A 26,481-nucleotide genomic window follows, 5' to 3' on the forward strand; every position below is an offset into this window, starting at 1 on the left:
AAGAATGCCAACAAGCCTTGCTAGCCACCAAGGTTTGTCTCCAGCATCTCCTGTTGCCAGGACTACTAGTTTATACATCAATATCAAAGTTTTCCATCTCCATCGCTGCTGCTGGGTTCTCACTGGCGCCCCAACAACTTCGTCGGTAACACTTGGTGGTATAACTTTGAGATTGTGTATTAAAATTCTCATGAGCAGGTGGATCAGTGTCTACTACACTGTCAACGATGACCACCATCACTGTCACCTGCCATCACCAGTGGTTTTTCCTGCAGTTGAAAGCCACTGACATCAACTGGGATTCATAACACTGTTCCAGTCACTTTTGCTTCTACATGTTTTACTTTGACTGTTATTGATTATCAAACTCTTGTGATGATGTATCATCAGCTGGATGGTCTGATACACAAATAGAATCTTGATTGAGCAGATCAAGAGATGCCAACTAGTCTTGGATGAGTACCTGTTACATGGTAGTAGTAGAAACTGTAAAGTCTCTCTCCTCAAGGGAACTTAATGTCTAGCTTGAGGTATAATTAATGCTTGTCTGTATAAAAGCAATATAGACAATGCAAGGAAGTATGTTACAAATTCAGAAAGTGTGCTGCAGAAATTTGGAGATGGAAGGAAAAGTTAGGGTAAATTTGGGACTTGAATTAAGTTATTTTTGAAAGCGTAAGGTTTGGACAATTTATTTTTTGATGTACAGTTATCCTAGTATTTTACTTGCTTTTAGCATATGACTTATAGTTATTTGTTTTTGTGTATTTGTGCATTTGTTTTTCAAGAAAATAGCTTGTTCTTAACTTGAGAACAATCCAATCTGTTATGTTTCATCTAAGTCGCAAATAAAAGTGATGTTCTGAAATGGAAGAAAGAAAGAGAGAAGGACTATGGAGTCTAAAATTTTGTTTCAAATAGCAACTCTATCCTTCTTAGCTATTAAGTAAATCACTTACTCTGAGCCCCTGGATCCTCATCTATAATATTTCCTACTTTAGGAACTTTTAAAAAGATGGAATATTTATACATGTTAAGCTCTTAGAATACTAGACATCCCACTTAAAAGTATAGAGGAATCTGAAGGTCTGCATTGGATACAGTGCTAAACGCACAAAAGGGAGAAAACGTAGGGCTTACCCTCAACAGACTATAATTTAACCTTCCAGTCATCGGAAACTGCAGTATTTATCAGATTTTTTTCTTCCTGTCGGAATTTTGAACCTAAGGTGAGTCGACTGACATCGAAATCCATTTCTGTTCTCACAACCCATATTCAATAACGGACTTAATCTAAATCCTGATATTTTATGTGTCCTTCAAAAATCGCAACTGAATTAGATGTAGTGACTGCTGATGGAACCATCATGGAAAACGATGTCGCTTTTATAAGTCATTTTTGTTGCGTGGAAAAACAGCAATATAAATATTTTAGAACTAAAAGAAAAAAAAGAGGAACGAGTCATCAAAGATAATACCGGATGAGCAGCTTCCCATTTACAGGTTTCAAGTCAAAGAAAAAAATATCTCTTTAAGGGACTCCTTTCGTTGGCAAAACGCTTCCGTGGGGCTTTCTACTGTCAGACTGATCTCCCATTCTGCAGACGATTCAAAGACGATTCCACAATCACTGCAGAAACAGTATATGGCGATCGCGCAGAAACCTGACCCTCCCGACCGCGGCCAACACCGCCACTTCGGGAACCTGATCGCTCACTGCGCCCGAGCAGCTAGGGAAACACCTGTCACGACTCGAACTCCTTTTCAAGTTCAGCGGGACTTGAACTTCCCGGAAACGCCCCCAAGCCGCACCCGCTGCTCCGCACGCACGCGCCGGCGACCCCACGCACGGTTCCCACGCTCCCCGACACCGCCCAGACGGCCAACGCCTGGAGGACGCGACTGCGCTTGCGTCCCAGCTCTGCGCGTGCGCTCTCGCCCCGCGCATGCTCAGAGGCAGAGTCCAGCGGGGCGGTGGGGGGCTGTCCTGGGAGCTTATTGGAAGCCGGCCTGTCCCGCCCCCGCGGTCGGCGCCAAGCTTTGCTTCCGCGCCCCGGTTCCCTTTCCGGGAGCGCAGGCGGCGGCCGCTGGTGGCTTCCTCTCGGCCTGCGGGTGTCCTGCGGTGACCATGGCAGCTCCGAGACGCGGGGCCTCCCTGCCGCTCTGCGTCACAGGTACACGCCCTGCGGGGGCGATGCGGGTGGGCGCGGGGACCGTCCCCGGGTGTGGGGTCCGGGCCTGGCTCCCCATCGTGGCTCCTTCCCCGATGCGACGTGCGGCTGCTTTCCGTCTGGTTCCGCTCGGTTCTGACGCTCAGGGTGGCGGGAAGTCCGGTACGCTGGCTCCTCGGACGCTCGTGAAGGATGCGACCTCCCCGGCTCGCGGCCGCCCCGCGCGTGGGCGCGAGGTCCCGAGCCTGGTCCGGGCTGCAGGGAGGGTGGCCCAGCCCAGAGCAGGCTCGGGCCGTGGCCCGGTTCTTCCTGGGTCGCACTGACCCGGACTCTGCTCCGGAATACGTCCTAGCGGCAGAGCGCAGTTCTCTTTCCACCTGCAAGTTTGTGCACGAACACTAAGTCTTTGTAGTTCATCCCGAGGAGATCGTTGGTATTAGAATAAGAAGAGGAACGTAGAATGACTTCGGTCTTTATGCCGAAAAGATGGCACGGACAAAAAAGGAAATAGGTTGAAAGTCAAAGTAGACTTAAAAAGCAGCACCGTGATTTGGCACCCTAACTTGCCTCTGCTCCCAGAGCGGTGGCACGCAGAGCATGTATGAAACAGGTGAATTCTTTATGCTTTTGCATCACTGGTGCTCTGGGGGTGGCGCAGTGGTGAGATTTTTGGTAGGTTGTAAACCATCCAAAACATTTTGTAAGTGACTGAGCATGTAGTACAGGCCACATTCACGTTTTGTCTTTTTCTTCCAGTTTTTTTGCTGGACATGGCTTTCTGTAAAGGATTTGTAGAAGATCTGGATGAATCGTGAGTATATATGTGTTTAAATAACATCACAACTTTTTCCAAACTCATGTGTGTTTGAGTCTAATCTAATAATAGGGACAGTCCTGACCAACGCTTATATAGTACCAGTTTTGTTTTAGGTGTTGTTCTCAGTGCTTTGTATGTACAAAATGGGGTTGTGCTCAAAAGTGTTTGACTAAGGTACAAGGTCAAAAAAATGGGCAAAACTCATCTGTGTTCTATTTTAAAATTTCACCTGCATTTGTTACATTTTTCTGTTTCAGTCAGTAAGTGGGTGCTGGAATTTGAGAGCCATACCATGTTTTGTTTGTTTGTTCCCATACATAGTACCACAGTATTAATCACAAAGCTTTTTCTTATTCATAGGGGGTGAAGAAGCCTGCTCCAGACCAAACACGATGTGTGATCTTTCAGGCAATTTCAAAGCTTTTCCTGGCAAGCCTCCAGGGGAAGCTGCCTTCCCTGTCCCAGACTTAGTGCACAGCCAGTGCCTGGAGTCTCTGGAGGGAGTTGTAGTCATAGATTCGGCCTCCCGGGCCAGCCAGGCTCAGATGCGTATCTGCATTCTTACCTAGCCTGGCTGCTTTGGGGAGGGGGTGTTCACTTACAGCATTTTCTCGGCATCTCTGCAGAGGCCTCCTTACGGATGGGCTTGGTTGAGGCCCTTGTCTCCACGTGGACTCGGTGCCTGTCTACTCCTGCCCCTTTTTCCCGTCATGCCCTCTTTCATGGGTTCATAGAGAGGTAGAGGCAGAAGCCTTTGGCTCAGTGCTCACCAGTGAGATGGATCCTTGTCTTTGCTGACCCACCTGACCCCTGCCTGCTTGTCCGTTGGGGAAAATGGGACACAGAGGAGCTGGCACTTGATCACAGCAGCTAGGGAACAAAGCGTCGGTTGTCACTTTGTTTGCCTTGTCCCAGTTAACCACCTCTGCACTGTAAAACTGGTGTGGCAGCAAAGTGGTCATTGAACACAGCGCTGTCCTGGAAAAACAGAAGGCCTCAGGGTCCCCTGGGCACTTCACCAGCCACGCCAGTAGCTATGGGGAGTGGCAGCAGGTTGTTCCCAGAATCGGTGGTTCTGGGGGGAAGCGTTGTTAACAGCAGGGCAATCCTGGGAACTCACTGTGAGCCTGGTCCTTTAGAATGGCCTGCCAGTGGGGACTTTGAGGACGAAGAAAGGGATGGGCGGTGAGCAGGCAGACTCTTCAAGCCCTCACCTTCCTCAGATGGGTGCTCTGTGGACTCGGACGGGCTGGGCCCACTGTCCTGAGGGGCACAGTGTGTTCTGTCCAGCAAGACTGTCTTCTCATGCTGGTTCGATGTCTTCTCAACAACAGTGTCAGTCCATATATGCTGGCCCAAACTAGGCTGGAGTCTGAATTTCCGTCCTCTGGTGGACCCAGAGTGCGGTGAACGACAGTTCATTTTTGCATTTAGCTGACGTGCACGGTGTGTTCCTAGGTCACGTTTCCCTTTGTCAGCATAGGCGCCTTCCTGGTGAGCATTCGTGTCGGTATTGAAACTCTGTTACGAGCAGAGACAGTCTTTATTCACGTGTCTCATCCTCACAGGTGGTCATGTTTACATGGCACACGGCCAGGAGGCCAGGGCACCCACCACCCCTTACTCCTGGTGCTGAGTGAGGGGAGGGCGGTGGGAAGCATCGTCAGTGCCACGAGCAAAGGGCCTCCACCGTGCCTGGGGCAGGACAGGCCTTTCCATTTGGGCTGCAGCCACACCAGTTCCCTTCCAGTCTGCTTAACTGGAGGACCTTCCCGGACCCCGGCCAGAGGCGCTCCAGCAGGGCTGTAGATCTGGGTTCCTCTGGGCCAGAGGAGGACCCGGAGGCTCTTCCTCAGAGCCTGAGGGGCCCCTGGGAGACTTCATGGCGCTGAGACCCTGGTGGATTGCTGAGCTCTCCCGCAGTGGATTGCGGGTCTCTCCGCTCAGCCTGTGTGTCTGGGATCTCCACTCACGAGCCTTCCCCTGTGCTTGTCCAGCGAGGCCGGCAGCCTCTCAGGATGCATGTGTCAGCCGGGCTGGGAGTGATGGCTCCGTGCTGGTCTGTGGCACTGTCCTGCACAGGCCCTGGTCCGTGGACTGAGGTTGCGGAGACAGGTGGCTCACGTGGTGGGTGTGGACCCCCGAGAATGGGGAGAAGAGAGTCCTGGGGCCCACTGAAAGGCCCCAAGGGATCCTGTTGGTGGGGGCCCTGCACACCAGCAGCAGCCTTTCTGATGACCTGCTGGGTGGGGACCATCCCGACTCCCCATGTGGGCTCTGTGGCTGTAGCAGAAGCTGGATGAGCCGGTCAGCCTGGACCTCTGCTCTACCCCTGGGGTCCGAAAGGCCAGAAGGAAGGCAAATGTTCATACACAGCCCTGTCACTGCTCAGGGTAGGACCGTTGAGTCACCACTGGGAGGAGCTGAAATTCAGGTTCCTGATGCTGACCAGGGGCAGCTAGAGGCCAGCAGAGCTGGATGGTGGCCTTGGCCCACTGCCTTAGCTGCCAGGTCATTGCAGGGCCCGGTGTGAGTGGAGTGGAGCAGAGTGGGGCACAGAGGCTGGAGCTGGGTCTGCCAGCCACACCATCGCTTTTATGCAGAAATTGATTGAGCCTGACCAGGCAGTGGCGCAGTGGATAGAGCGTCAGATTGGGACACACAGGACACAGGTTCGAAACCCTGAGGTTGCCAGCTTGAGCGCGGGTTCATCTGGTTTGAGCAGGGCTCACCAGCTTGAGCCCAAGGTCACTGGCTCGAGCAAGGGGTCACTCGGTCTGCTTAGCCCCCAGGGCAAGGCACATATGAGAAATCAATGAATGAACAACTAAGGTGCCACAATGAAAGATTGGTGCTTCTCATCTCTCTCCCTGACTGTCCCTCTGTCTCTCTCTGTCTCTGTCACCAAAAAAAGAAAAGAAATCAATTGAAAGTTTTTTTTTAATTCTCCTGTATTTATCAATTGAGTATCTGCACCTGTACTATTGAATGGTAAAGTTGAAACTGTACAAGATTTGTTTTCTTGTGTTTGTGTTTTTTAGGTTTAAAGAAAATAGAAAAGATGACATTTGGCTTGTAGATGTGAGTATGCAAATATTTTGTGCTAATGAACCATCAGTTTAAGTGTTCTTTTCTGTTTTCCTCCACTCAAATCTATACAACTAGTACCTAGGTATGTTACTCAGTTTGTTTTCTTAGGTAATACTGTTTGGATTTTTATATTAAAGTGAATCTTAGCCTTAAGATTCCTGGGAAGAGCCAGATTTAGATGAAATTCTAATGAGGGTAGCTCGTGGATTATGTCTGAGGGAGATTATGGTATGATTTTATTACAGAATTTACTCTTGGTTTTGTCATGTTATCCAAGAGATTGTGTGTATCAGTCACTTGGCAGCCAGAATCATCTTTTATCTTGATGGTGAACAATGTTAAACTTGCATCATCCTCTCCTCACTAGTTTGGAATACATGCAAACCATAGTAACTCTGGGATTCATGTCACGTGCACACTCGGTGAGCCAGGCCACGGGGCAAGAGGTCCACTCTGTCACGCCCTCATCGCACACGCGTGTGTTTGAACATTTCCACAGCATGGCATTAACAAATACGTAAATCCCATTTCACGGAAGTACAACAGTAGTTAGTTACACTGTGTACCCTAACACCAGTTACTGTCCCAGCAAGCTTGTGGTTCGGAAGAAGGGAGAATGGATTTTAGCTTGATCAGCCTGACTTGTCCCTCTGCCAAACCTGTCTCCTCACTGGTCCTCTCATAACTTACCAGAGGTTACACTTGAGGGAGCACAGGCACCTGCTGTGCTGGAATTTTTATCGTGGAAATAGATTGACGTTTATCATTAACACTCACGGGGTGTGCATGCCATTGTGTATGTGGTGGTGTCATTTTATATATAACATGGACACACCTCTGGGAAATAAAGATGCTGTCATTGTAAGTCCTGTCTATTTGAAGTACATATCAGTAGTCATTTAAAGTTCAAGTAGTGGCAGTGTTGGGGTGTATGTTGGGAGTTAACCTGTCTAGGATTTTGTGTGAGTTTTTTATGAAGTCACCCAATTTGAAAGTTACATTTAGACTTTTTTGGTCTACAACAGATTATTATCAGGTCATTTCTTCAAAGAGATTCTTTAAAAATTAAGGTCATTTTCCACAGGAGCACAACATTTTAGTGGTTGTTTGTTTGTTTTTTAAACAAGTTTTATGCGCCTTGGTGCGGTCATTGTAAAAAACTGGAACCGATTTGGAATGAAGTTGGTGTTGAGATGAAAAGGATTGGCTCGCCAGTTAAAGTCGGAAAGATGGATGCTACTTCCTATTCTAGTAAGCATTTACTTGGTTTATTTTTTCACTGTTCTTATCATGCAAATATTTAAATTATGCAAAGCAGTATTCAAGGTAGGAGGAAGAAATGTTGTTATTGCTCATGTAAAATTAAAGTTATTTTAATTTAAGACTGTGCTTTATGAGTTAAGTGAATTAACCACTGACTGTATAACACGCTCTGGATGTTAACTTGGAGCCTCCTAGAGATGTGTGAGCCATTGTTGCTGTTTTGAGCACACTTGGGACAATCATTGACCTGAGGCAGCTACAGAAACTGGAGCCCGAAACCCTGGACGTTGCTGTTTTACTGTGGGAGGAGAATTTGGTGTTCGAGTAGTGGGAGGGGGCATGGCAGACAAATGGGCATGTGAAGGATGAGTTGAGTTAGGATAAATGCACTGAGGCTCAGGGAAGGGATTCACATTAGAGAGAACATTGGAGCAGATTCACAGAGTGGGAAGTGAGCTTAGTAAGTACGTAGCGGAGAAGACACTGTCTCACAGGGGAGGCTGGCGGCCTCCAGCCCATGGATGCTCGGGCGTACTACCTGCATCCGTGAACAGCTCTGTTGGGACGGAGCCACTGGGTTTGGTAACTGTGGTCCTGGGCTGTGTCGTGTCCCCGTGGCAGGGGGAGTGGCTGTGACAGACTGCATCCCTCACAGAATCCTTTATTTTTTATTTATTTTTTATTTTTTTAGAGATGCAGAGAGAGGGATAGATAGGGACAGACAGGAATGGAGAGAGATGAGAAGCATCAATCATCATTTTTCGTTGTGACACCCTAGTTGTTCATTGATTGCTTTCTCATATGTGCCTTGACCGTGGGCCTTCAGCAGACCGAGTAACCCCTTTGCTTGAGCCAGCGACCTTGGGTCCAAGCTGGTGAGCTTTGCCCAAACCAGATGAGCCTGCGCTTAAGCTGGCGACCTCAGGGTCTCGAACCTGGATCCTCCGCATCCCAGTCCGATGCTCTATCCACTGCGCCACCGCCTTGTCAGGCCTTCACAGAATCCTTGTGGTCATTTTCGTTGTTCAGGGCACTAATAAAGTCATGAAGAAAATGGGAGTAAAAAGATAGTAAGAAAAGCCATCCCTGTAAGTCAGTAACAGTCTTAATGGGAGCTACTCACGATGCTACAGTGATAATAGTTTACATTATGTCACTTTATAGTATCTAATTCATTAGCTTATTCAGTATTTATTAAGTGGCACTAGAATTTGAGGAAAATAGCCAAGAGGTTTTTCCCGAATAGTTTAGAGAAGTATTTTAAAGGCTGTGACTAAGAGAGCAAGATTCTTACAGGTCTTAATGCTTTATACACAGTTTATAGCTTTTTAGGTACTTTATGATGAGACATTTTTTTCATTTCACTTTCATAAACCACTAAGAGGTTTACACTTGGTTTCTGCTGTCACGATTGTTACAGATTTTATTTCCTGTTTGTTTAGCATTGTTATGGATTATGTTGAATTAATAGGAGGATAAAACCTCTTTAGAGGCTGCATTGCATGAAACAGAACCCTGCCGCACTGTGGAAGCAAGCCTCTAGCTTCAGGAAAAGGGAAGGGGCTGGTGTATACTGAGGACTGCCCTCTGCGGCACGTGGAGATAGAGGCCCCTTTCACGGTTTGTCCTTTGCTCCTCCGATGGATCTGGAATAGTAGCCCTCCACCCGCCTCCTAACCAGCCCCCAGCCTGCAGGGTGAGGCTTGCTTGTAAGTCCTGCAACTGCTTGAGTCATATATAAAGCTCATCGAAAAGCCCTTCTCTGAACTGCTGTGGAGTAAGCATCACAGGGCCGGTACTTGGTGCTGACCGTATTCCAGGGTGTGCCAGACACATTCTAGGCGTTGCTGATTCTTTAGTGAGCAAGACAGACAAAAATCTCTCCTCTCGCGGTATTTATATTCTAATGGGAGAGAAACAATAACCAATAAACGTAAGAAATTGTCAGGTATTACTTAGTGTTGGAAGTCAGTGGTGCATGCACATTTTATTTTTTTATAGAATCGAGATGTATGTGCTTTGGAGGAAAAGAAAGTTATCTTCTTAGCATCTAAAACAGTTGATAAGTATTCAAGAATTATTGTCTATAGATTACAAAATAGATTTTTGTCATATAGTTCTTAAAGTCTCCTTAAATAATTCAAGACCTCTCCAATGCGGGCATTTTAGTAACACTGGGACGCAAAGAAGTAAAGAACTTGAGTTGTTTTCTCAAGCTGGCTGCCAGCACGACTCCCTGTTGGCCTGTGGGACGTGAAAGGGCTGTCTCATGGCTCTTCCATCCCATCGGTCTCTGTCCCGGCGGGCACAGACTCGGTGTTCCCAGGGTGTCAGCTGCAGGCTGCCTGCAGTAGGGTCACGTGGGTGCCCATGGAAATTCAGATTCCGTGGGCCCGCCTCAGCCCTCCGAATGGCAGCCCCTGAGGTGGGGTCCTGCGAATCTGTATTTTTACATAGAATTCAGTGATCTGCACACTTAAGTTGGAGAATCACAAAGTAAAGTATTATTTTGACGAATACTTTTCATAGGACTCGGCTTTGGAGTGGGATTGGATATTTCAGTGATCAGCTGGAGACTCTCTGAGTATTTGTGGGTGTAGCTGTTGCTCCGTTGTGGTATTGCAGAGTGGAAGCACATAGTAGCATCCATCACCTTCAGTCCCGCAGACCTCCATAGAGAATTCTGGAATTAGAGAGTTTTGGACTATCATGATGTATTCTACTCTGTGTTTGAAATGGTACCAGAATTTTTTTGACACATGGTTTTAACTAATTACTATAACAAAACAACATTAAAAAGTTGTATAATGTCCACTTTAAATTCAGATACGTATTTTTGCTTTTCTCTTTGCACACATCCCTTCACAAATGAAGGCTAACATTCAGAATTTAAAATGGTTGTGATGTTAGCTGTAATGCTGTATTAATTTTTATTATGAAACCACTGAAATGCTGTTTATTTCTCAACCTGTGTGTGACAGTTTCATGGCAAAGAGCATATTTTACCTCTCTGTGATGTATGAACTTGCAGTGGCATTTGGCTCAGTAACATTTTTATTCTGATTCCCTGTTCACAGATTAGATATGTTTGCAAATTAGCGTTACCTTTGCAGAGATAAGCCCTTTTTGGTCAGTGACTGTCTGCAGTGTTGCTCACACTCAGCACGGTTGGTATTAGGGGGAGATAATTCTTTCTTTGGGGTAAGCAGTTCCTGGAAGAAGGCAGTCTCTGTAACAGCAGTCCTCAATTCGAATACACTGGAGAGAAGTAAGCCCTGAATACAGGTGGGTTCCTGTAAATCATGTAACTGGCCGTAAGTTCACAAGGCAATATCGAGACAGGACTTGGTCCTGGGAACCTGAGTCCTTGTCTTTGTAACCTGTGCTGTTTGTGTTGCTCTGATAAAACCCACTTTCCAGGCCCCCTCTCCGTATTTAAGAGAGAAGCTCTGGGCTTTCCTAGGGAAGGCAGAGAGATTTGGGCTGTTATTTTGCCACAGATTTGTCCTTATTCTTGGGTATTGAGAGTGATTTGGAATCAGAGGTTCATAATCACTAAAGTGATTGGTAAGCAGAACCCAGTGGGGAAGTACAGTGTGTCCGTAAAGTCATGGTGCACTTTTGACCGGTCACAGGAAAGCAACAAAAAGACAATAGAAATGTGAAATCTGCACCAAATAAAAGGAAAACCCTCCCAGTTTCTGTAGGATGATGTAGTAGCATGTGCGCATGCGCAGATGATAACGTAACACCCTGTATACAGGGAGCAGCCCACGGCCATGCCAGGTGAGATGTGGACAGGACAGAGGAAAGTTCAGAGTGTTCTGTGGCTCGCTAAATTCGAATCCGTGACCAAAGTGCAACGTGAATATCGGCGCATTTATAACGAAGCGCCACCACATAGGAATAACATTACTCGGTGGGATAAGCAGTTGAAGGAAACCAGCAGTTTGGTGGAGAAACCCCGTTCTGGTAGGCCATCAGTCAGTGACGAGTCTGTAGAGGCTATACGGGATAGCTACCTAAGGAGCCCTGAAAAATCTGTGCATGAGCCCACATCAAACTGCACTGAATAGGTATGAAACTGGGAGGGTTTTCCTTTTATTTGGTGCAGATTTCACATTTCTATCATCTTTTGTTGCTTTCCTGTGACCAGACAAAAGTGCACCATGACTTTACGGACCCACTGTAGTTTCCTTATACCAGCTGAGATAAGAAAAAAGCATGGAAAAAAAAATTAACAAATAGATCATGTCAGTAAAAACTGTATTTTATGTATACTAGTATCATTATGTAAATATATTGTATATATTAACTGAGAATATTTAATTTTCTCTTTACTGTCCTACTTGCCTTGAATCTATAAGTAATATAGTATTAATTTGCTGTTGTGGTTTCTATAATTCTTAAAGTTCTGGTTATTGTTTGCTTGTGTTCGTTACTGTTTTTTGGAGGGGATTAAACAACAGACCTTTATTCTTTAGTTCTGGAGGCAAGAAGCTAGAGGTCAAGGTGTGCTGGGGCTGGTCCTCCTGTGGCCTTCCTCCTGGGGGCGGGGCTGGGTCCTCCTGTGGCCTCCCTCCTGGGGGCGGGGCCGGGTCCTCCTGTGGCCTTCCTCCTGGGTGTGTAGTGACCAGCCTCCTCCTGTCCCCTGCAATCCTCCCTCTGCACGTCTGCATCCTAATCTCTCCTTGTTTTTTAATTGAATTTCACTGCAGTGACATTGGTTAGTACAATGCTGTAGGTTTCAGGTGTGCAAGTCGAGACTGCGTCATCTGCATACTATGTGTTCACCACCCCGAGCCATGTCTCCTCCCATCACCCCTTTACCTCTTCCACCCCACCCCCTCTTCCCCTGTAATCACCATGCTGTTCTTGCCCGTAAAAAGGTGCCATTGTAGCAACCGTCTCATTTTAACATGAGGAGTTCAGAATAATGTTTTTGTCAGTTGGAATTATTCTAGCTTATTACAAAAGTAGAAAACAACTAAACCGTGGATAAAGTTGCTTTTAGATCATATATTGACTATAGAAATTAAAGAGTTTTGCATATATGGCTATGTTTTTAAATCTTTTAAGACCTAGAAAACATTAAAGGAAGAGATGGGGCTTTTATATTTTTTTCTTTAGAAATATTTGTCCTGGAAATGAAGTTAAATGAGAAGTGGGACTTTATTTGTGTATGAGCGCGCATATATTTAAAACAAGACTATCTTTTAAAACAAGTGGAGACAAAATTTTAACTGTTTTGGCACTGATTTCTTACTTTGCCCATGGTATTTTGTGCAGGCAGTAAGTTAGATTATTAAGTAAATACTTTGGATAAAAATGTCCTGTTTTTTCTTTTTGTTGTATATTTATATTCTTTTTAGATTTAAAATAGCATATCTATATATGTTTATATAAATATATATATTCTTAAGTAAAAAGGCTCATTTATTACCTAGTTCCTTGTTTTTAAAAAAAATTTAGAATTATTTATTTTTTTTCTTATCAAGGCATTGCTTCAGAGTTTGGAGTTCGAGGTTATCCAACAATTAAGCTGTAAGTTGAGTGTTGTATGTTTATATGTGTACTTTTATTAGTTCACTCTACTTACGCTTTATTATATTAAGTTCTGGTAGCTTCCATGGAGGATTGAAGACATGGGTTCAGCCGCTCTCTCGAGGTGCAGTGTGAGCACAGGAGGCCCTGCCTCTCTAAGCCCTGTTTCTGTATTTAAGTGAGTGTGTTCTTCACGGCTAGTGCACTAAACACGTGTTGACTGACAGACACTGTGCAGGACAAGGTGTACAGTTACAGAAGATTTTTCTCTCGGGAGCTCAAGTAGTCTGCATTATCATGTGACTCCTGGTTCCTAAGATTTTTTTGCTTGTCTATAATTATAGTAGTTGTTTCATTAGTGATAACAAACAAAGAGAATCAGGTTTACGGATGTTAATTCTACTCTGTAGGTGTTGGTCAAGGCTAACAGGGACTTTGTAAGTTGGAAGAGATGGTGCAATAATTCTAAAGGGCTTATTTTATAATCATTATTTTACTGTATTTTCTCAGGAGTTTCATCTGTATCCTTATTTTGATAATGTGGGGAGTTAAATAATTTTGAAACTTGTTTTATAATAAAGTAAGTTTTCATTTCAGTTCATTTCAAAAACTCAGATTTCAAATTTTGAGTAATTTTAATTTTTATTTCTTGGGTTTTGTGTTGACCTCCCACTTTCGCCCACTTTTTAAATGTTTGTTAACTCTTTTACTTTATTGTGTTAAGTAAATTATTCTTTCCATTCTTTGCTTAATTATTGGTGTTCTGTTGTGCTTTTACAGCATTTTAAAAAATCTCACTTAGACACAGGATTCATTGACAGACTTTAGGAAATCATCACATTCTAGAAGAGATGTTTTGATGCATTGTTCTACTCTCGAATCTTGGGACATCTGTCTGGTTACTGTGATGCTGTAGTGCTTAAAATTTGTCTTGTCACTACCAATATTTTCATTTCCTGGCTTTTTATACTTGCCTTTTAAAAGAGAAGATAATGAGAATTATAATGCTTTGAGTTCTTGGCTGTGAATGTGTATATTAATCATTATTTAGAAGGCATAGACACAATGCAACTATCAAATACAGAGTAAATGATTTTCATGTCGTTTTAATAAAATACAGCCTTTTTCTTTATATTTTGAGTTGTTGGTCCCCCGACGCCAGTTGTCTACTATATGTATTTTATGTGATTATGCTATTTCTCCCAAATCTCTCCGTTTACTACTTTATATACTGTAATTTTATCTAACAGTAGAATGAGTTACATTAAATACTAAAACAGTTGAAATAATCCAAGCGTTTTTGTTCTGTTCTTTCTTTTTAAGATTAAAGGGGGACATGGCATATAATTATAGAGGACCACGAACTAAAGATGATATTATTGAGTTTGCCCACAGAGTATCTGGGTAAGTTTTTACTAGGAAAATCCTTTATTATATAACATTAATGTATGAAAACTAGCTGTACCTTTTATACATCATGACTGAAGAACTTAACTTGAATAAAATCTTTATTTATGAGCAAAGATAGAGTTATGTAGCATAGGCAAAGAGTTTTTTTTAAAGGGGGTTCATGATTTGTATTATATACCTGTTCATCTCATATTTAAATTTATTTACTGCACAGAATTTTTCCCCCAACTTTTAATACATTTTTAAATTTTGATTGCTTCTAACAACTTTGTGAATCTTAATATTTATTTTATTACAGTCTTACCTGGTTTACATCAGTTTTTTTAAAATTATTACCTAATATTAGAGTTTTAAGAGAAAGCCCACAATAATACTGTTCTGAATAGATTTGGGCTTTTTAATCCCTAGTCTGTGATAATAAAGCGTGCTTGTAGCTACAGCTGGAATGCTTGCCCAACCTCTCCCTGTTGCTTTATGCCACCTGTGTTCCTACACATTTTGTGTGGAATGTAACGTAACAGAACCCAGAGACCTGAGTTACAGATCTCTGAGGTTTTACTGATGAGGAAACACATTCTTCCGTAAGCATTTCCTGTTGATTTGAATTAACTAATTTGGTTTTTTAATTTACATCTTGCTGGAATACAAAGAAAGTTGGTGTTTATAGTTATTAAAGTGATTATGTGTCACTTTTTGAAGAAAACATTCATCAAGATAGTTTAACCTGTATTGACTTTGAATGGAGAGGCGCTTTTTTAAGGGACAGGATATATTATTGATAGCTTTAAATAGCCTTAAGGTAAATTGAAATATTGGGATAGATTTGTTGGATGGCATGATACTATCTGGCTTAAATTATTTGAAGAAAGGCACAAAATTAGGAATGAAATGATCCTTATATATTAAAGTTGGCAAAGCTTAATATAATTTTCACATTGATTGCATATTTCATGGTGTCTGTGTGCTTTGTGAATAAATACATGTTGAGATAACTTGATATTGCCTGAGGGGGTTGCTAGTCGGTTGTACTTACCTGCAGTGATGTAGTTCAGTCTTTATGTAATGGCCATTTTTTATTTTTTTTATTTTTGTAATGGCCATTTTTAATGAGCTTTAGTTTACACCGAAGCACGGCTTCTCCTGATGTACCCAGGGGTGACTTTGTTGCACATGAAATTTCATGAGTCAGTTCTGGGGGTGCATCACTGACCAGCTAATTACCGAAGCAGAAATACGGGCTGGAGTGGAGTGATGCAGTCAGTGCAGCTAAAGGTTCTTCAGTTTGAAAGTGTGTTTCCTTTTGCAGAATGTGTTCTCTTCTTGTTGCTTGTTTGGTGGAGTCAAAAGTCTGATACTATAGCCACCTTTAAAAGAAGACTGCCGCTTCTTTTAGTATTTCTTTTTTTCTTGTGGGAGAGACAGAGTCAGATAGGGACAGACAGACAGGAAGGGAGAGAGATGAGAAACATCAGTTCTTCGTTGCGGTTCCTTAGTGTTCATTGATTGCTTTCTCATATGTGCCTTGACGGGTTGAGGGGGCACAGCCGAGTGAGTGACCCCTTGCTTGAGCCAGCGACCTTAGGTAAGCTGGTGAGCTTTGCTCAAACCAGATGAGCCCGCGCTCAAGCTAGCGACCTCAGGGTCTCGAACCTAGGCATCCCAGTCCGATGCTTTATCCACTGGACCACTTAGTCAGGCTCTATTAGTTTTTTAATAATATTTTGTAAAAAGTAGGTTTTGCAATAACCTTTGATGTAATTTACTTCTCAGTCCTGTTGGCTTTGAAATAATAAAGTCTCTGAACAGTTTTGTTTTCTCTTTATGAGTTTCTCATGTACTATTGTGACTACCTCATTCCATTTTATTTTTCCTGGGATAAATAGCATATCTAGGAAACATTTTAGATTTTAACCTCTACAGGTATAGGATATTTAAAACTTTACAGCATTTAAATGGATAGCATAAGACGTAGATATTCTTACTACAGTTTCATAAACTCTGGGGATAGGATTGATTTGTTCTATCTTTAGTTCAGATGCAAATTTTGTTTTTCGTTTGTGGTGTTTTCAAACAGAGCGTTAATTCGGCCACTTCCAAGTCAGCAAATGTTTGCACATGTACAGAAGAGACATCGTGTATTTTTCGTTTATATAGGCGGGGAGTCACCTTTGAAGGTATCAAATGACTTTTTAAATCCAAAAACACATATATTGTAATTTAATGTTCTATATAGTCACAACTTCGCCAAAGAATCAAAATTACTTCACTCTTATTGGAAATACTTTAGTTTAATTTAAATATTTTTATAATGAAAATGCTTTCATATATATCTTCTATACTGTTTGCCTTCATGAAACCAAAGTGGATGAAAAAGGAGGCAGATGTGGCCCGCCTTAGCGTTTCTTCCATTACTGACCTGGTTAAATCTTTTAGCATTTTGAACCTTTGAGATGACAGAATGTATTTTGAGTGTAAATTTTTTAAAGTCAAAAAGGTCCTTGTCCTATTTTATATACATATATACATATGTCTGTATGCTCACACATCTCTTCCTGTAGTCATCAAATTAAGTCAGTAACTATGAATCAAGCTTCTGTTATATTTAATCAACTTTATTTGGGGGAGTATGACAGCTCTTAGTTAAAGTGGTTTGACCTACAAACAGTTATTTCATTCTCCTACGGTCTATTCATATAAAAGGATGTATGGTAGCATTATACGGTGGTACTGCTTAGTGAGTGATACAGCTTGCTCTGATTGTTTAATGAGGAATTAATGTTGATCTTAATATTGTCGAGTCACCTTTGTTCGTGTTTTCCCAGGAGAAATACCTAGATGCCGCCTCAGAATTAATTGTGTATACATACTTCTTTTCTGCCTCAGAAGACGTCGTTCCTGAGGTATAGTGATAATTTCATTTTATTTCTGAAGTCATTACTTAACTCTCTAAGATTTAGTAACTGTGATATATCTGGAAACTAAACCTGTTCACCCTTTTCTAATTGCACCAGATTGCTTGTTGTTAATAAACAGTTGTCACTAGAGTGATAGCATTTAGAATCATTATTACATTAGTGCTTTTTTCCCTCTAAAATAATATCAGTAGTGAGCGGTGATATCTGGTTTGCATTATTTATGTAACTAGCCTTCTCCACTGGTTTCTTAAGCTTTCTTTAATTATTCCTGCTAGTATCAGTGTTTGTCATCTTTTTATTTCTGGGTATGTGGCTGCTAGAATCTGCTAGGGGGAGTGATTGTTATTTTCAGAATAACATGAAGATTTTTATTTCCATAAAGAATTCTCAAATTAGGACCAAGCCCATGATTTTATGTTCTTGCCATATTTTGGATTTTAATGTGTGGCCATGCAGAGCTCCCTTAGCTCAACTATTGTTTATGAAGACACATGTAATGAGCAGGTGGAAAGATGAATTAGACCGATTCTGACTTCAGAATAAAGATGAATTGTCACGTAGACAGATCACTAGTGGACGATGGTGAGTTTAAAGGAGCACAGGAAAGGAGGGTTCAGGGCGTTTGGAAGAGATGGACGCTGCAGGTCTCAGTGTCTCGTGCTTGGTGTGACCCCTCAGGTGGCCTCAAGAGAGATGCTGAGTGTAGAAAAGTGCTTGTGGAGGCACCAAAGGGTGGGGGGAGGTGCACTGGATGGTGATGTCACCTGAGAGCTTTTCCTGTCCTTAAAGTACCTGTTTTCCTGGGGTGTCCCATTGTTTTATAGCATGCGGCCAGCCCCTTCTGTGTGGCCTGAGGTGTGCCTCCCCTCCCCCCACTTCTCATTTTACCAGGACAGCTGCTGTTAAATGTATTGTTAATGTACTGACTGGTTTGCTTGTTGTTTCCTTCAGTATCCCACACTCGTGCAGTAACTGTGGCTTACCCAGATTATCTCTCCTCTGCTCTGATACTGGTTTCCCTACTCTCATTTTACTATTTTGAAATAATTACACCATAAGTATAAGAAATAGCTACTTTCTGAATGAATCCTTTATTGTTAATTAACCTTATAAGTTCCCATTTATAAATCACTTGACAGTGTCAGCCTGTTCTCACGTATGTTAGCTGACCCAGCTGTGGCCTCCCTGGTCGGGCGGAGCTCAGAGTCCTTGGTGTTCAGAGGATGTCCTGACTGCCCAGGCAGCGATGGCTCCTCGCCCAGCCCTGCGGGGGTGGGGGGACTGCAGCCTGCCCTGCTGACTGCCGCCTCGGGCCCTGCCGTCCGGCCACTTCACAGTGCTGTGTCCTTTCCTTCCCGTCCTTTTCAGTCTGACAGTCTGACATCAGCTCTGAGACGATTCCTTCGTTTCCACCAGAGTGAGCGGGGCCCTGGGTCGGGACGGGTGAGACCACATCCCGTCTTTGGATGAACTTCGGGTTCACTGTGCTCTTTTTAACTCTAACAATTTTGTCATTGTTAGGTTATTTTTTTTTTCTGAAACCCTGTAGTAATTTTTAAATTATAGTTGCCAATTGGAAATTTTTTAACACTAAGATTATTTACACATCTCATTTTTGCAGTATGTGACCCTGAAAGAGATGCCTGCGGTGCTTGTTTTCAAAGATGAAACTTACTTTGTTTATGACGGTAAGTTCCAAGCTTTAGCTCAGATGAAAGTTAACGATGCTGTGTCTGTTACAGGACATAGGTGTGGACAGAAGATTAGGACATGTGACTGCTGACAGCTCCCACTGTTAGCTGAATGACTGATGCACTTTTCTTACCTGTCAGCTTTTGTTTTTCCACTCAGTGTTCCTACCTTCTGAGTCTTTGCTTGTTTTTGTTCAGGTCATTTGTCATTTTGAGACATGAACCCTGTACAGTTCCTACATATTACTTTAAAATATTTAAAATTAACATTTTAAGAACATATATTTCAGACACACAGAAAAGTGAAGTGAAACATCTGTGGTGGCGATGCCGTGTGTTCTTCCTTCTGTATCCTGCCCCCCGACAGGAGTGGCCACGGTTCAGCATTTCTTCCTTGAAGCAAATGCTTGGCTTTTAGAATAACTCAATTGTCTCAAGCGTACGTTATAGTAAAGGAATGCTAGCGTGGTGAATCCCTGCATACGCAGCCGTCACCGGGGTAGACAGTGACAAGCTGTTGCCACATTTGCTTCAATTAAGTTCTTTGTTGAAGTATTTGAAAGCAGACCTTGGCAGCATTTTATTACTGACTGCTTCACTACGCATCTCTTACAAATGTGGACGTCCTGGTTTAGGTGGCCACGCGCTGTTAGAGCACTTCGCACAGTCAGCAGCGGCCCCGTGGCGCTCTGCAGTGCCCACTGCCACGGTTTCCAGGTGGCGCTCGGGGCACCTCGGGGCCCTGCAGCGCATCCCCAGTGCGGACTTACTCTGGGCACTAGACCGCACCATAAACGTTTTAAAGACATTTACATTGTAGTGATTAACTTTCTTTTGTCTTAAGAGTATGAAGATGGTGACCTGTCGTCTTGGATCAACAGGGAGAGGTTTCAGAATTACCTGGCTGTGGACGGCTTCCTCTTGTATGAACTCGGAGACACGGGTACGGACACACAGACTGCTCTCCGTCACTTTACAGAATTCTCCCCGATCAGTCACTTACATCGGACTCTCTAGGAGATGGATTTTAGCTCTGTTTAATCATTTTATTTCCTTAGACTCAAATGGCAGTTCTGATATATGAGAATGGAGATTAATATTATCAAAGAACACACTTTGTGGGTGGGTCAGCATTGTGCGGAGCTTAAGGACCCGTTTGAGCAGTGTGGAAGGGGCCTTACGATGTGCGGCTGGGTGGGAGTGAGAGGATCGGGTTAGCCCTGCATTTCTATACCTGCTCTGAGCCGGGAACGGTCCTGGCATTTCTGTGCATGTAGTTCCCTTCATCTCTCCTGATAACTTTGAAATAGATACTAGTTTCTGAAGTGGAGTGAAGTTCACTGAGGTTGAGCCACATAGCCAGTAGGTGACCGTGCTCGTCCTCTGCTCTCGGAGGCCAAGAGTTCAGTAGTCCCTGCGGGTCACGCCGCCTCCCCAGAGTACAGCGGGGAGTGCGGTTGTGTGCCTGCAGGGTTACATTCGCATGGTGGCGGTGTTATTCTGTGTATTGTTCCTGGCAGGTAGTGCCTTGTGGGGAGGAAGGGACCAGCAGTGTAACAGCCATTCCATTATATACTCCTCTTTTAGAGCTCCATGGTTCTCAGTAACTTTCTTTTGTCAGCTTATTTCTTGTGGTTTTCACTCGTGGCAAACTCCTTATTTCATTCATTCTGTGGGTTGTGTGAAAAAATACAGTTGGTGTGGATGAACTGTTCAGTATTCACTGTTGTTTACATTCTGAGGGTGGAAGTTGGGAGGGAACTCAACTCTTGGAGTCGACTCACTTGAGTCACTGTACCGAATGTGACGTCTGGGATAAACGGAGTCAAACTCGGGAAGCAGTGTTTACTAATTCCCGATTTTCGGCCTCGGTAAAAACTGAGAAGTTTGTGTGATACAGGCTATTGAATTTAGACGTGTTGTTCTTACTTTCAGGAAAGCTTGTGGCCATTGCAGTCATTGACGAGAAGAACACATCAGTCGAACATACCAGGTACAGTGCCTTCAATTTTTCTTTTTGAAATAGTTTTAAGCTTCATATATCACCTAATTCAGACTACGTGGCTTCAGAGGAACTTAACATATTATCTTTTCCTTTGGTGTTGTATTTTTCACGTGAAATAATGAAATGTTTGTGTGTTTGTTCTACAGATTGAAGTCAATTATTCAGGAAGTTGCACGAGATTACAGAGATCAGTTCCACAGGTAGGTGCTTGCAGTGTGGATAGTTCCTTTATTTTTACAAATAAGGTTCCTCGTTAAAAAACTATGTTTGGTAACACAGCAAACCAGAAGTGGTAGTTTTTCATACTTTGCAAGATGACTCAAGGAGCCAGGTGCATTACAGCATACTGCATTTCTGTATAGATTGTCTGGACCTGAGGTTTGTTGATATGTCCCATCTATAAATTTGTATTATATCTGATTCTTGATAGGATTTGGTATAAGTTTTTCAGTAAGGAAATAGGCACATATGCTTATCCATTTGAGATAAAGCTTGAGTAGTCACAAGCCAGACAAGTGATACTGTAACAGGAATTCAAAGAATAACGGAATATAAAAACCAGTGATGTTTTTGCTGTGTTAAATCATGGTTTGTTGCTGACATGAAACAATCAATATCAATTGTTTAATACCATTCCCTTATAGACTCTTCTAATGACCTATCAGTTAGATATATGTATATACTCATAGTTTTCTTGTCCCACAGCATGGGCCTTTTCTGAATACTCCTGTTTAGAGTGTGTGATTTTCTTAAGAAAAATTATATTGTCCTGCGTTTAAATATATGTAAACAGCCTGACCTGTGGTGGCACAGTGGATAAAACGTTGACCTGGGATGCTGAGGTCACTGGTTTGAAACCCTGGGCTTGCCTGGTCAAGGCGCATGTGGGAGTTGATGCTTCTATAAAAGTAGAAATATCTTAGAATTTGTGAATTTTTCTAATTTGTATTTCTACCTCAACAGCCTGCAGAATCCACTCTTTTCTACATTTGTTGCAGGTTAAATGTGTACAGTGTTTACATGCTTACCAAGGTCAGTAATGTTTTTTTCAATGTTTCTTTCTCTTCTGTTTGCTCATCTGTTGCTGGTCAGGGACTTTCAGTTTGGACATATGGATGGGAATGACTACATAAACACCTTGCTGATGGAGTAAGTACTGAATGATTTTCCTATCAGTTGTGTCAGTTTTTGTGTTTCTGTTTCTGAGAGACAGATGGAAGGACTAGGAGCTGAGAGAGCAGATGTTTGGTGTGTGCTGATGCCGACATTCTCCCATGGAATATTTTACTTCAGTTTTAAAATTTACATTAAAACTTTCGAATTGTTCTGTACAAAAAAATGCGTATGTCAGTTGGTGTTAATAACTTACATTATTTTGAGAAGACATTATTCAAAAACTGATAAATTTTGTAGTTTCTGTTTATTAGACACCTTACCTTAAGTTCAGTCTTAATGAACAAATTTAACTTAAGTAGAAAATCTTTTACAATCAGAATTAATTACTCGCCTAGAAGAATTTAACAAAACAGGCTACCTTTATAGGGAAAATATGCAATTTTAAAGTAATTTTATCCATTATATTTATGATGTAAATATCTGATTTGTCATTTAATAAAGTTGATATTAGGAATCATTTGTAATACCTATACTGACTTAATAAATTTCAAACAAAACCTACTTATTTCAGTGGACATTTGGTATTTTATGTCACGTGCTGGGCCTGGCTCTGTTGGCGTCAGAAGTGAGTAAATTGGATCCCCGTCTGCCGGTGCTTCTAGTGCGCGGGGCCAGACAGCGGGCCTCGCGGGAACGGTCTGTGTGGCCAAAGCCTGGAAGTGTAGGGACCACGCAGGCATGGACACGCCCGCTCCCCCACCCCAGGTGCTCACGGAGGGGAGGGGACAGCCTCTGGGGACGCCTGTGTGGGGGGCCAGAGAGGGAGAAGGTGAGAATTGAGACCGTGCCTGTGGTGCGGTGCACTAGGGTGAATTAGAACCCTCTGTTCACCACGTAACACCGTGGGAACGGAAAAACCAGATCTGCAAACTCAAAGGGAAATGCATAATTTTTAGTTAAAAGCCTAAAGTTATGAAGTAGTTAGTGTTACTTTTTTTCATGTATGTTCAACTTTTTTTCTCTCCTTTCCTTCAGTGGGGAGGGTTGACCAGAGATACAGAGTACCAGAATGGAGAGATCAAGACAAGGAAAATAAAAAAGGGTCTGTACAGTTAGCAAAGATGCTTGAAGAATTGGCCTCTGAATTTTTAATACTCAACACTAAGTAGAAAAACATGACACATTTTTATTTCCTGGAAAATAACCCGCTTATAGGAGTATGATTGACCTTGTGGAAACCTAAGAGAAATTGCTATGCTATGTAATCTTTACCATAAAGGGTGGTGCTCTGTAATGGAAATGTGTTTTGACTAGGATATTTACTACATGTGTACTAGGGACTTTCATACAACCATCTCTTATAATAGCCTTCGAGGCAGGCTAGGATATTGGTTCAGTTTATCAGCATTTGCAAGAGGCGAGAGTAGTTTGGGTCCAGTGGACAAGTGTGTGATCCAGGATAACCTTCAGAATATGTCAGGGTGGGTCGACATTTCTTCAGGAGTGCTATTTCTAATGTGAGGTATGAAGTAGAGTTTTTGAGCTACAGTTTTGATCAGAGAACAGTAGTCTCTGTCTCCATCCCCTCATAGTTTGGGGTGGTTGGGCTTTTTATTCATATTGTGCTTTTCTTGGTGGTTGTTTTTTTTGTTTGTTTTTTGAGAGGAGAGAAGGCATACAGTGGAGTCTGTATAATAATAATTGGAAGTCTGCACTGTACATTTCTGTGACCAGCACTGGACTGAGTGGTCAGTGTATATTTTCTAACTTTTATAGGAACTCAGTAAGGTGTAAGTACTATTTACTCCATTTTATGTGGGTGAGGAAATTCAGATTTCTTAGAAGAAACTTAAAGGTAAATAATATACCAGAGGATGCCAACAAGTAAGTTAGAGGTCAGTTCTCAAATTTGGATCTCCTCCCGAAACTGTTACTGCTGTGACAATAATAGTGACAGAATTACTGGAATTTAATAGGTATTGATGCCTAAAATATTCTTTAACTTATGGCAAATACGTCATAAAATGTAAGAATATTACACTGCAACATTGACTGTATTTTTTTTTTCTCAATAGAGCACCGTCAGATCATTGGTCTATTAAATTATTTTGTTTTGGGTTTTTTTGAGTATAATGAAGAGAAGTGGAATGAGATGTTTTCTTCCATTAGTATTCAAATGGAAGGGAATTACAGTTAGCCGTTGCCTAATGAGGATGCTGGGTACCCAGGCACCTTGGTCTCCAGGGCCTGACAGTAGGTGTCCTGTCGTCTCTCCCTGGATGGGCTTGGTGACTGGTGGGCACAGCACCATGTGCCCCCCCCCACCCCCCCGCCGGTCTGCTCCCTGTGGCTCCAGCGTTTGACTGGAGGGCTGGTTTTGGGGGGTGTTCTCAGGGCACCGCAGAGCACGGGAAGGGAAGCCCAGCCTGGCAGGCGATCTCGGGCCTCTGCTCCATCACTTCTGTCTGCTTCTTGTTGGCCAGACTGCAGGCCGTGCCCAACATCAGGGGTTGGATGAGCGTGTTTTGCCCCACTGGGAAAGGGTGTGGTGTAGGGAGGGACGGAGACTTACGAGCATCAGAGCAGTCTGCTGGACCTGGTTTCTTAAGTGACATGAGTGAGTGTTCTCCTCTTGCGTGTACTTTCGTAGACACACAGATAACCATAGACTGATGTATGGGTGACACACGGAGTCGAGTACCTTCCTTTTGTGATTATACAAAACCTGTCTTTGAAAGAAAAAAAGTTATTTTAATGAAATGACACATTGGTGGTGGTAGTTTCCTGTCTGCAAGCTCAACTGATGTCTGGTGACCACTAAGGCTCAGGGAACAGTGCTGTGGGATCCTGGTGGTGTGTCCCCGCGGCACTGCGGGGTCCTGGTGGTGTGTCCCCACGGCACTGCGGGGTCCTGGTGGTGTGCTGTTCCTCTGGTGGTGTGCTGTTCCTCTGGTGGTGTGCTGTCCCCACGGCACTGCGGGGTCCTGGTGGTGTGCTGTCCCCATGGCACTGCGGGGTCCTGGTGGTGTGCTGTCCCCACGGCACTGCGGGGTCCTGGTGGTGTGCTGTCCCCGCGGCACTGCGGGGTCCTGGTGGTGTGCTGTCCCCACGGCACTGCGGGGTCCTGGTGGTGTGCTGTCCCCGCGGCACTGCGGGGTCCTGGTGGTGTGCTGTCCCCACGGCACTGCGGGGTCCTGGTGGTGTGCTGTCCCAAACGGCACTGTGGGGTCCTGGTGGTGAGCACTGCGGGGTCCTGGTGGTGTGTCCCCGCGGCACTGCGGGGTCCTGGTGGTGTGTCCCCGCGGCACTGCGTGGTCCTGGTGGTGTGTCCCCGCAGCACTGCGGGGTCCTGGTGGTGTGCTGTCCCCGCGGCACTGCGGGGTCCTGGTGGTGTGCTGGCACTGCGGGGTCCTGGTGGTGTGTCCCCGCGGCACTGCGGGGTCCTGGTGGTGTGCTGTCCCCGCGGCACTGCGGGGTCCTGGTGGTGTGCTGACACTGCGGGGTCCTGGTGGTGTGTCCCCGCGGCACTGCGGGGTCCTGGTGGTGTGTCCCCGCGGCACTGCGGGGTCCTGGTGGTGTGCTGTCCCCGCGGCACTGCGGGGTCCTGGTGGTGTGCTGGCACTGCGGGGTCCTGGTGGTGTGCTGTCCCCACGGCACTGCGCGTTCCTGGTGGTGTGTCCCCGCAGCACTGCGGGGTCCTGGTGGTGTGCTGTCCCCGCGGCACTGCGGGGTCCTGGTGGTGTGTCCCCGCGGCACTGCGGGGTCCTGGTGGTGTGTCCCCGCGGCACTGCGGGGTCCTGGTGGTGTGTCCCCGCGGCACTGCGGGGTCCTGGTGGTGTGCTGTCCCCGCGGCACTGCGGGGTCCTGGTGGTGTGCTGGCACTGCGGGGTCCTGGTGGTGTGCTGTCCCCACGGCACTGCGCGTTCCTGGTGGTGTGTCCCCGCAGCACTGCGGGGTCCTGGTGGTGTGCTGTCCCCGCGGCACTGCGCGGTCCTGGTGGTGTGTCCCCGCGGCACTGCGGGGTCCTGGTGGTGTGCTGTCCCCGCGGCACTGCGCGGTCCTGGTGGTGTGCTGTCCCCACGGCACTGCGCGGTCCTGGTGGTGTGTCCCCGCGGCACTGCGGGGTCCTGGTGGTGTGCTGTCCCCGAGGCACTGCGCGGTCCTGGTGGTGTGCTGTCCCCGCGGCACTGCGCGGTCCTGGTGGTGTGTCCGCGGCACTGCGCGGTCCTGGTGGTGTGCTGACCCCGCGGCACTGTGGGGTCCTGGTGGTGTGCTGTCCCCGAGGCACTGCGCGGTCCTGGTGGTGTGCTGTCCCCGCGGCACTGCGCGGTCCTGGTGGTGTGCTGACCCCGCGGCACTGCGCGGTCCTGGTGGTGTGTCCGCGGCACTGCGTGGTCCTGGTGGTGTGTCCGCGGCACTGCGTGGTCCTGGTGGTGTGTCCCCGCGGCACTGCGGGGTC

General features: G+C 44.8%; 1 protein-coding gene across 3 annotated transcripts in view; it reads left to right on the forward strand.

Annotated features, from left to right (window-relative positions):
• The first annotated feature begins 1,982 nt into the window (after nucleotides 1–1,982).
• Nucleotides 1,983–26,481, forward strand: part of TMX3 (thioredoxin related transmembrane protein 3) — a 32,502-nt gene continuing 8,003 nt past the window's right edge. Inside the window, exons 1-13 of one of the 3 annotated variants that reach the window (XM_066352343.1) lie at nucleotides 1,983–2,174; nucleotides 2,928–2,982; nucleotides 6,030–6,069; nucleotides 7,206–7,329; nucleotides 12,840–12,885; nucleotides 14,209–14,289; nucleotides 16,370–16,469; nucleotides 17,118–17,195; nucleotides 18,832–18,898; nucleotides 19,746–19,844; nucleotides 20,837–20,894; nucleotides 21,053–21,106; nucleotides 21,999–22,055. In XM_066352343.1, coding sequence (XP_066208440.1) covers nucleotides 2,129–2,174; nucleotides 2,928–2,982; nucleotides 6,030–6,069; nucleotides 7,206–7,329; nucleotides 12,840–12,885; nucleotides 14,209–14,289; nucleotides 16,370–16,469; nucleotides 17,118–17,195; nucleotides 18,832–18,898; nucleotides 19,746–19,844; nucleotides 20,837–20,894; nucleotides 21,053–21,106; nucleotides 21,999–22,055 — 905 coding nt within the window. In that variant the 5' untranslated portion in view covers nucleotides 1,983–2,128. Of the gene's footprint in view, nucleotides 2,175–2,927; nucleotides 2,983–6,029; nucleotides 6,070–7,205; nucleotides 7,330–12,839; nucleotides 12,886–14,208; nucleotides 14,290–16,369; nucleotides 16,470–17,117; nucleotides 17,196–18,831; nucleotides 18,899–19,745; nucleotides 19,845–20,836; nucleotides 20,895–21,052; nucleotides 21,107–21,998; nucleotides 22,056–26,481 lie in introns of those variants that run through there. The other 2 variants (XM_066352341.1, XM_066352342.1) reach the window with 2 other exon arrangements.

Source organism: Saccopteryx leptura, chromosome 11 (genome assembly GCF_036850995.1).
Source record: "Saccopteryx leptura isolate mSacLep1 chromosome 11, mSacLep1_pri_phased_curated, whole genome shotgun sequence".
Lineage (NCBI taxonomy): Eukaryota > Metazoa > Chordata > Mammalia > Chiroptera > Emballonuridae > Saccopteryx > Saccopteryx leptura.